Source organism: Eriocheir sinensis, chromosome 18, assembly GCF_024679095.1.
Source record: "Eriocheir sinensis breed Jianghai 21 chromosome 18, ASM2467909v1, whole genome shotgun sequence".
Taxonomy (NCBI): Eukaryota; Metazoa; Arthropoda; class Malacostraca; order Decapoda; family Varunidae; genus Eriocheir; species Eriocheir sinensis.
In genome coordinates, this window is record NC_066526.1 from 13,416,923 (window position 1) to 13,427,482 (window position 10,560).

Genomic DNA, 10,560 nt, shown 5'->3' on the forward strand with positions numbered 1-10,560 from the left:
TAAGAGTTCATTGAAAGCTCAGATAACTGCAGTGCCAGAAGAAATAATGAACTAGTGAATGGTTTTGATATTGTAGAGTAACTTAGAGTTCAAAGAGAGATCGGAAAACTGCAATCTTGGAAGTAACGGTGAAGTAATGAATGGTTTTGACAGTATGAGGATTTTAGTCACTGTGAACTACTACACAACCATTACACTATCACTGCTAGGCTCACCACTACTATAACCACCACTACCACACCACCACCAAGCCCAGCACTCACCAAGTCCACCAGAGCCAGGTAGATGAAGACGCCGGCGGTGAAGGAGTATATCCAGGGTGAGGCGGTGGGGATGGAGCCCAGCAGCACACCCATCACCACCCCCAGCAGGCTGAAGAACCACAGCATCAGCATCATCTTGAGGGCCTGCACCAGACCCATCCCCATCTCAAACAGCAAGGCAAAGTCCCCTGTAATGATGAAGGTGTCAGTTAGGATTAGGTTATTGTTGCCTCTTTAGACTTCAGTTTTAGGGGGCTGTTAGTGAATGTCCCTTAGCCTGTTGGTGGCGCAGGCAGGATTGTTTAAGTGACACCTATTGAGGCTCATGCCACCCTGCATTAACCAAACAAAACCCCAAACAGTTACTTTAGGTCTTGACTCAGAAAGTTCAAATATACTTCCCTACTAATGAAACTTTCTATACAACAAAGTGAGGTCATTGTTTGTTAATTTATGCCATAAGTTGCTGGCTATCATGTGTTTGAAGATACGCTAAACTTAACCTAACCTAACACACATCCACCCACACCCACACTTTAAGGAATGATACGACAAAATTAATCCAAACATGAGACATTACGAGCTTGACACAATCTGGTAGAAGCTTAAACAGGTATGAACGGGGCCTCACCGACTTTGTGTGGCAGCTCATGGCACAGCACAGCGATGGAGGTGGCCACCCCGCCCGTGATGCTTGTGCCAAAGGCCGCGCCGATAGCCATGCCGTCCAAGAATGTGTGCAGGGCGTCCCCAACCAGGATCATGGCACGCAGGGAGTCCTTCCGACCTGCACCACAAAAACAGACTCAGTCATTAGTGTTGTTTGATGATTTTATTGCGGTGTGTTAAGTCCTTCTGTGGGCTTTTTTTGCAAGTGAGACAAACCCAAGCCAAAACAATAGACACAAATATAATGCCTACAACACATTGCTCTAAAAAGAAAAAGATAAAGTAGAAAAATCTAAATATTCTGAAGTACTCACTAACTCAACTAACATCATGACTGACCAACTGACTGATGGACTTACGAGCTGACCAACCAAATCACTAATGAACTAACTAACTGCCTGACTAACTTACTATCTAACTGATCAACTGACTTACTAATTGACCAACCACATACTTGACAGACCTACGAGCTGACCAACCGAATAACTAACAAACTAACCAACTGCCTGACTAGCTTACTATCTGACTGGTCAACTGACTTACTAACCGACCAACCACATAACTGACGGACTTACGAGCTGACTAACTGAATAACTAACAAACTAACCAACTACCTGACTAGCTTACTATCTGACTGGTCAACTAACTTACTTACCAACCGACCAACCACATAACTGACCAACTGCATAACTAACTGACTGAGCGACTATCTGGGTGGGGAGTGAAGGAGCTGACCTGTGACATGGGAGTGGCCGTGGTGGGAGTGTCCGTGATGCCCAACGTGGTACTCCTGCAGCACCATGTTGAAGCTGCTGCTGTTCTGCCGGATCACCTTGGGGCGCACCGAGGCGGGGGCCGTGTCCAGGATCAGAGAGAGTTCCCCGCCCTGGAGGAGATGCAAGAGTGGAGGATTAAAAAGAAACAAATAGGGTAAAGGATGTGTATAAAGTAGGATATGTGAGTGTAGGGCCATAGGCTAATAAGAAAGAAGAAAGAGGAAGAAAAAAGAAAGTAGAAAAGTGTTCAGATAAGGGATGTAAATAAAGTAGGATTTGAAAGTGTAGAATATAAAAGGAGGACTATAGGAAAATGCTCATATAAAGGATAGAAATAAAGTAAGATATGTGAGTGTACGCTAAAATGCATGAGAGAAAGAATAGAAAACAGGTCTGATAAAGAATATATATAGAATTGGATAAACAAGTGTAAGGCAATAATGGAAGAAAATGGAAAACTTTGTACAGCCATTAAAATAACCGGATAAGCAGGAGTGTAAAGTCATAGACAAATTTATAGAGAAACTTATATACAAAATCTTTCATTCTTACCACAATATTACTACCACCATCTCTACAGTTGATGAGCTGTGGACCAAACCTTGAAAATGCCTTACAAAGAATCATACACAAACTCTTCCATTATCATCAGCATTAACTCTCTAGTGTTGAGAAGCTACAGAGCAAAACCTTAAGCCTGCAAAGAAGCCATGCTATTGAAAACACAAGCAGACACAGACAAACACGAACACTCACCATTTCCGACTTCTCCGCAGGGGTGGTGACAAGCCTCTCCCTCTCGGTGGCGTGGGAGGCAAGCTTCTTCTCAGCCGGCTTCTCCAAGCTGCCGACCGACACTTCCGTCTCCTCGTGCGGCGACGCCAGATCCTCGTCCGTGAACCGCCCTCGCTCCAGCCCATTGCCGGTGTTCCCATTTGCGTCGCTGCTTGGGCTTGAGCTGCAGCCCTCAAAGCAGTTTTGTGCGTCCATGGCTGCAAGAGAGACAGACACTTGCAGACTTAGGAATGAGATCACTTTATTCTCAGTCCTCTTACTTTCTCTCTTTCTATTCTTTCTCTATATATATATATATATTTGCAAAACGAATAAGATTGAGACAGAACTGAGCTGCTTGGTAATGGCTGAGTACATGAATGAGGAAAAGAACTATACAAAGAAGGACTATTAATGATGCTTTTGGTAAATAAGTCAGTACCATAAATACTTGTGTAAACGTCTTATTTTTTTATTTTTATGATTCTTGTAAGGCTGAGTGTAAGGCTGAATGTGAGTCTAAACTTCTTATGATTTTAGTTCGTGTGTCTGATTTTTTAATGATTCTTGTAAGTGTGAGTAATTTTTTAATGATTCTTGTAAGTGTGAGTCTAATTTTTTAATGATTCTTGTAAGTGTAAGTCCAATTTTTTAATGATTCTTGTGATAATAAGTAATTTAATTTTTCTTGTAAGTGTGAGTCTAATTTTTAATTAATTTTTATCAGTTTTTTTAATGATTCTTGTAAGTGTGAGTCTAATTTTTTAATGATTCTTGTAAGTGTGAGTCTAATTTTTTAATGATTCTTGTAAGTGTGAGTCTAATTTTTTAATGATTCTTGTAAGTGTGAGTCTAATTTTTTAATGATTCTTGTAAATGAGTCTTATTTTTCTAATGATTTATGCAAGACTCAGTTCAAGGAGTTCAGTTTCACATGGATATCACTTCTGTGGGAGCCTAAATTTCCTCCTTAATCAAACAAACCATAGCTTTCGAGGGTCCGACATTTACACGAGTATGTATGGTAACAGATACTGAAACCAAGTCACTTATACTTCAATAAAATCAATATCCCAAGTATATTTCATTTCAATAAACCATTTTTGATGAACATAATTAAAATATCACTTCAAGTATTTCTCATCACAGACTGATTAGTGAATGCAAGAGCAAACTTCAATCAAATGACTCAAGTGACAGTGAGTGAGCAACATCCATGAATAACAAGTAAAACGTTGAGTGAAGAGCATGGCCATTAATGAGTCACTAGAAGCACGGTGAGTAGAAAAAAGCACACACGTCATGAGCCCACAACAAAAGGTCACCCAAAAATGACCCACAAAAATAGGTCACAAGAGTTCAGCCTCACACAAGTCTTGCAGTGACTCCTCTAGTCCTTAGCATAGAAAACGTGAGTTGCACAAACATATTAATGCACGCAGGTTAGCAGTTTGTACAGGAGGGAGGGTTATGAGTATACTTTATAATACTTTACTCAAACCGCTAGTGTACAATTTAGAATATACCTGATAGTAGATGTAAAAAGAAACCTTAATCATAATCTTCACATACAAATCTAACAGTTGAAAAAATACATAGAGATGAATTACTCAAACTCAAAATTACCCAAAGATGAATAAATGACTCAAACGTTACACTAGGTCATCACTTAAACGTCTAACTTATCTTCAAAATCTTACCCGGGGTGCTTTCATAACGCTGCGGTGGAGACTATGGGAAAAATACAAGTCAAGGGGCCAACGTTTACACTTCTTGGTTGTTAAATTAGAGTGTGTTTATCAGGTCCTGCACACCACTACAATTACTACTTCATCCAAGAAATAAAGAAAAAGAATAAATTATGAAGAATTTAATCAAGGTTCTATAACTATAACTGCCTCTGTGGCGCAGTGGCTAGAGTACCTAGTTACGAATCTGCAGGCCCAGGTTCGAATCCTGGCCTGGGATGTCAGTGTGCAGCCCACCCAGCTGTTCATCCTTCCTTTTGGGCTGGTTGATAAATGGGTACTTGGGGAAACCAGGGGAAGGTAAATTGTGGTAACCCGGATGTCACACTGCCCTACGTCCCTGGAAAATTAGTTCTCCCCCACCACAGGCTCACAAAGGGATGGGGATGAGCACCGCTGCCACACACAGCTATAGCATATGTTCCCCAATTTACCTTTACCTTACTACAGCAAAAACAGGAAATAAAAATAGCATTATAGTCAGTAAAGCTACCAACTGAGATAAAATGACCTAACCTAAATAAACTGTTGCGCCACCAATTACACCTAACATGAGTACTAATTGGGGCAGTGTGCAGGGCCTGGCAAACACACTCTGGTTCTGGCATTGAGGAGCTTAGCCACAAGAGACTCTGAAGTGTCACAAAGAGCCAGGCAAGAGGAAAAAACAGGCACATGGCTCGGGAACAGGAGAGGCAGCCAGCGTGTGTGCGTGTGGGCGAATACATACATGGCGTGTCCGTACAATGCATGGAGCAGCAGGCACGTACACACACGCACACGAAAAGGGTGGAGCACAACAGCAAGCGGTTAGCTCTCTCAGAACAACTACTGAACGACGACATTAAAGTGTAATAACCCGCTATACTCACTTAGGACACTCTCTGCATATATGAAAGAATTATGCTTGGAATGTTTGGAGAGTTTCTCACCTATCCTGTCTATGCTCTGACTGCCTGCGTCCTCGATGGTGGTGGTGGTGCCTACTGTCTCCTTGTCCATCTCCTCCTGCAGAAAGAGGCTCTGGTGAAGGAAAGTGCCGAGGTTTAGTGGAGACTGGAAATGCATATGGTGGTAAAGGTAAAGAGAGGTGGTGCTAAATATAAAGAAGAGTGATGATGTTTAATGGAGAGTTACAATGATGTGAGGGCAGACAAAGGTACTCTCGCTCTAAATTCTAAAGGAGAGTGGAGATATAAAGTAAAGATAGGCAATGCATGTGGTGGCAAAGGTATATATATAGAATGATGATGTTTAATGGAGAGTAACAGTGCATGTGGTTGTGAGAGTAAGGCAAGGTACTCTATTTAAATTCTAAGGGAGAGTGGCAATGTTAAGTAAAGTGAGGCAATGCATGTGCTTGTGAGGGTAAAAACAGGTAGTGCTATATATAAAAGAGAGTGATGATATTTTGTGGAGAGTTGCAATGGATGTAGTTGTGAGGGCAAAGCAAGGTACTCTCTCTAAACTCTAAGGGAGATTGGAGATGTTAAGTAAAGATAGGCAATGCATGTAGTTGTGAGGGTAAAGCAAGGTACTCTCTCTAAATTCTAAGGGAGATTGGAGATGTTAAGTAAAGATAGGCAATGCATGTAGTTGTGAGGGCAAAGCAAGGTACTCTCTCTAAACTCTAAGGGAGATTGGAGATGTTAAGTAAAGATATGGCAATGCATGTACTATCTGTTGTCAGGGTAAAGCAAGGTACTCTCTCCTTAAATTCTCAAGGAGATTGGAGATGTTAAGTAAAGATAGGCAATGCATGTAGTTGTGAGGGCAAAGCAAGGTACTCTCTCTAAATTCTAAGGGAGATTGGAGATGTTAAGTAAAGATAGGCAATGCATGTAGTTGTGAGGGCAAAGCAAGGTACTCTCTCTAAACTCTAAGGGAGATTGGAGATGTTAAGTAAAGATAGGCAATGCATGTGGTGACAAAGGTAAAAAAAAGGTAGTGGTATATATAAAGAAGAGTGATGATGTTTAATGGAGAGAAACAATGCATGTGGTTGTGAGAGTAAAGCAAGCTCTGTTATTGTGCAATCTAAAAACAATGGTTATTCTTACATGTTATATCAAGCATTAAACATTCCTTTAATATATCGTCACCTTCATGAACAAACTGCCGAGTATTCTTTTTCTACTTTTCAGGAAATTGAAAAACAAGAACTGCCCTATTTTCTTGAGTTTCAAATTATAGGCAGAAAAGGTATGGAGAATTTTAGAACCCTCATACCTTATACTATACCAAACTATATAAACAAAACCATACTGAACCACTACTGAAACTATACTAAATCAAACTATACCAAGAGGTGCACATGATGAAAAACTGATTCTACTAAAAAAAATCTGAAAGTCACCAAAAAATCACTTAGGCAGTTTGTTTACAAGGGCAATCGACTGACAATATTCAACCACAGAGGAAAAACAGGGTAAAGGAAAAAGAAGGTCACATCACACACTTCAGCACCACCACCATCAACACATCCCAACCTTGCTCTTGGTCATGTCGCCGGCCAGCTCATGACTGTGGCTGTGGCTGTGTCCATGGCCACAGAACATGTTGTGGAAACGCTCCAGGAAGAGGAACATTATGATGCCTCCCAGCGCCGTGAAGCCGTACAGGGAGTGGAGGACGTGGGCATTGCTCCCCTCTGGCAACTTCATAGATATGGCCTGAGGGGGGAGAAAGGTGTATTAGGGACTTGGTGAGGGAGAGAAAAAGTAGAAGTTGGGAAGATCTTGATGATGTAGTGAGGCTGTTAAAGGGTAGAAGGGTGCGTTAGGGACTTGGAAATAGGGCGACAGGATACGGATAACTGGAAAGGACTTGGCAAGGATGTGAAAGGGCAGAAAGGTTGGTTAGACTTGGTGAGGGAGAGAAAGAGTAGAAGTTGGGAAGGTCTTGGTGAGGTTTAAGTGATGTGGTGAGGCTGTGAGAGAGCAGAAGGGTGCGTTAGGGACTTGGTAATAGGGTAACAGGATAGGGATAATTGGAAAGGACTTGGTGAGGGAGGATGTGAAAGGGCAGAAGGGTGGGTTAGAGACTTGGTGAGGGGGTAGGAGGTAAAATTAGCTAGGTGTTAAAGGGTAGAAGGGTGCATTAGGGACTTGGTAATAAGGTGACAGGATACGGATAACTGGAAAGGACTTGGTGAGGATGTGAAAGGGCAGAAGGGTAAGTTAGAGACTTGGTGAGGGAGTAGGAGGTAAAATTAGCAAGGTGTTAAAGGGCAGAAGGGTGCATTAGGGACTTGGTAATAGGGTGACAGGATACGGATAACTGGAAAGGACTTGGCGAGGATGTGAAAGGGCAGAAGGGTGAGTTAGAGACTTGGTGAGGGAGTAGGAGATAGATAAAAAGTTGGCTATGTCTGGGTGCGGCTTAGAGTGATGTGAAGGAGTGAAAGAGTAGAAGGGTGGCTGATAGACTTGGTGAGGAAGTGAAGGGGTAAAAAAAAAGTTGGGAAGGTCAAAGTAAGGCATAGAAAGGGAAGAGGGCTTGGCGAGGGAATTAGTGAGAGAGAAAAGGTAGAAAACAAAGAAAACAAAACAAAAATTATATACATCAACATACACCCACCCGAAATTGACCTCTCTTTTGGCTACTCTTTACTTTTTACTTTTGTGGGAGCGGCGAGTAGCGGGCTTTATTTTTTTTGTACATACTCTTTTTGTTGCCCTTGGGCCGCATCCTTTGATGTTAAAAAGAAAAAAAAAAGTAAAAACAGATAAACACACAAACCCCAACACTTTCTCAGTCTCCCCTAGTCTAAACCAACTCACATGGGGCAGTAGGTGAACGAGGGCGTCCCCAGCGAGGGTGCCCACGGCCAAGGCGATGAGAAACTGGCTGACCTGCTCGTAGTACAGGCCGCGCTTCAGGGCTGGGATGAGCATGATGCAGGCCAGGCTAGCAAGACCAATCACCACCATGCTCGTCACCGCACCAACCCAGCTCTCTGCGGAGGAGGGCGGATTATTATTAAGGGGGGGTTATTGTATTTTTATTTTTTATTTTTTATTTTTCTGGTATGGTGATGTTGATGTTGGTATGATGTAAATGAAGTATAGTTGTAGTGATGGTGGTGGTAGCATATAGTAGTAGTAGTAGTAGTAGCAGTAGTATCATTATTATTATTATTATTATTATTATTATTATTAGGAGTAGTAGTGGTGGTATTAGAAGCATTATCATTATTATCATTATTATTATCATTATTATTATTATTATTATTGTTATTATTATTATTATTATAATTTTTACACTTGCTAGCATCATTGCCATTATTGTTATTATTATCATTATTATTATTATTATTATTATTATTATTATTATTATTATTACTATTATTATTATTGTTATCATTATTATCATTTCTAATGGTGATGGTCCATTTGCTCTCTTTGAAAAAAAAAAAAAAAAAAATCAATTCCCTTCCTTCCTTCCTTCCGCCCTCTCTCCTTCCTTCCTTCCTTCCTTTCTCTTTAACAAGTCTTCTTTTATCCCGTCTGGACCATAAAGTCTGGTCTTAACATCTATGTAAATCTATGTACATCTCCAGGTCTAAACATCTATATAAATCTATGTAAACCTCCAACCTCATACCTGTACTGAAGTCCCGATCGGCGTGGCTGGGGTGGGCTTGGTCATGGTCGCGAGAATGGTCGTGGGCGTGGTCGTGTAAGTGCCCGGTGTGGTCGTGTCCCTCGTGGTCCTCATGGCTGTGCGCCGCGTCTCCCGGGTCGGGGCAGCGGTCGAGGTAGGCCACAAGTTCGGGGCAGAGCGTGAGGAAGCCCCTTGCCGTGATGGAGTCCTTGACGGGGGTTGAGGAGGAAGGATTCGCGGGGAGTAGTTTTTCCCTTAGTTCCTTGCACTGTTCGGGAGAAGAGGATAAAAAAAGAAGTTAGTGGTGAGGTTAAATAAATGCGTAGTTGAGTTTAATAAAAAAATAAAAAAAAGATTGAGTCTGGTTGAAGAGGAAGGGTTCGCGGGAAGTAGTTTTTCCTTTAGTTCCTTGCACTGTTCGGAGGAAGAAGAAGATAAAAATAAAAGAAGTTAGTGGTGAGGTTAAGTAAATGCGTGGTTGAGTTAAATAAAGAAACTAATTGGGTCTGGTTGAGGAGGAAGGGTTTGCGGGAAGCAGTTTTTCCTTTAGATTCTTGCACTGTTCAAGGGATGAAGAAGAAGAAAAAGAAGAAAAATGAAAGTTAATGGTGAGGTTAAGTAAATGCGAGGTTGAGTTAAAAAAAAAAAAAAAAAAAAAAAATAAAAAAAGATTGAGTCTGGTGGAAAAGGAAGGGTTTGTGGGAAGTAGTTTTTTCTTTAGTTCCTTGCACTGTTCGAAGGAAGAAGAAGAAGAAAAAAAAAAGTTAATGGTAAGGTTAAGTAAATGCGTGGTTGAGTTAAAAAAAAAATGATTGAGTCTGGTGGAAAAGGAAGGGTTTGTGGGAAGTAGTTTTTTCTTTGGTTCCTTGCACTGTTCGAAGGAAGAAGAAGAAGAAAAAAAGTTAATAGTGAGGTTAAGTAAATGCGTGGTTGAGTTAAATAAAAAAAAATAGAGGAAGGGTTCGCGGGAAGTAGTTTTTCCCTTAGTTCCTTGCACTGTTCAAGGGAAGACGAAGAAGAAAAAGAAGAAAAAAGGAAGTTTATGGTGAGGTTAAGTAAATGCGTGGTTGAGTTAAATAAAAAAAATGATTGAGTCTGGAGGAAGAGGAAGGGTTCGCGGGAAGTAGTTTTTCCTTTAGTTCCTTGCACTGTTCGAGAGAAGAAGAAGAAGAAGAAAAAAAAGGAAGATACTGATACTGATTGAGTCTGGTACATGAGCTGAGGAAGAGACATTGGAGTGTATTAATAGCAAAGAATATAATAGCATAATAAGAATAGCGAAGAGTACAATAGTAATAGTTCCTTTATTTCCATGCATCAGGCGTCCTCCTTTACCTATCCCCCCCCCCCCCCACCCCGCCTAAACGCTCTCCCCTTTCACCTCCTCCACCCTCCTCAATCCAAGCATTACCCAAGGTTTTGCATTGACCCACTGGCCTATACCGCTCAACAGGCGAACCAGGATATCCATACGGTTTACCAATGCTGTATTATGGTGAGAGGATGTTGAATGTCAAGTATTAGCTGAGGATTGTATGACTGTCTACCTGTTACTCGAAGAAGCGGGCCTAAAACTGAACCTTGAGGAGCCCAACTGGTAACATTACCCCATTCGGATTTTTTTACCGTTGACGGTAACCCTCTGTTTCCTGTCGCTAATCCACGCCCTAATCCAATCATAAACCTTCCCTCCTATTCCATGAGCCCTGACTTTATTTAATAGTC

At 41.4% G+C, this 10,560-nt stretch overlaps 1 protein-coding gene across 8 annotated transcripts in view; it reads right to left on the bottom strand.

Moving 5' to 3' along the window:
* The window catches only part of LOC127000329 (zinc transporter foi-like), a 62,591-nt gene that overhangs the window by 12,074 nt on the left and 39,957 nt on the right, over positions 1-10,560 (bottom strand). For 5 of the 8 annotated variants that reach the window (XR_007753915.1, XR_007753917.1, XR_007753916.1 and 2 more), the window contains exons 4-11: positions 8,836-9,103; positions 8,013-8,188; positions 6,720-6,902; positions 5,103-5,253; positions 2,465-2,700; positions 1,668-1,818; positions 895-1,050; positions 264-451 (exon numbers count right to left, since the gene is read on the bottom strand). Coding sequence is in view for 5 of the 8 variants with exons in the window: in XM_050863923.1 (XP_050719880.1) it covers positions 264-451; positions 895-1,050; positions 1,668-1,818; positions 2,465-2,700; positions 5,103-5,253; positions 6,720-6,902; positions 8,013-8,188; positions 8,836-9,103 (1,509 nt within the window). In the remaining 3 variants the exon portion in view is untranslated. The remainder of the gene's footprint in view (positions 1-263; positions 452-894; positions 1,051-1,667; positions 1,819-2,464; positions 2,701-5,102; positions 5,254-6,719; positions 6,903-8,012; positions 8,189-8,835; positions 9,104-10,560) is intronic. The other 3 variants (XM_050863926.1, XM_050863927.1, XM_050863925.1) reach the window with 3 other exon arrangements.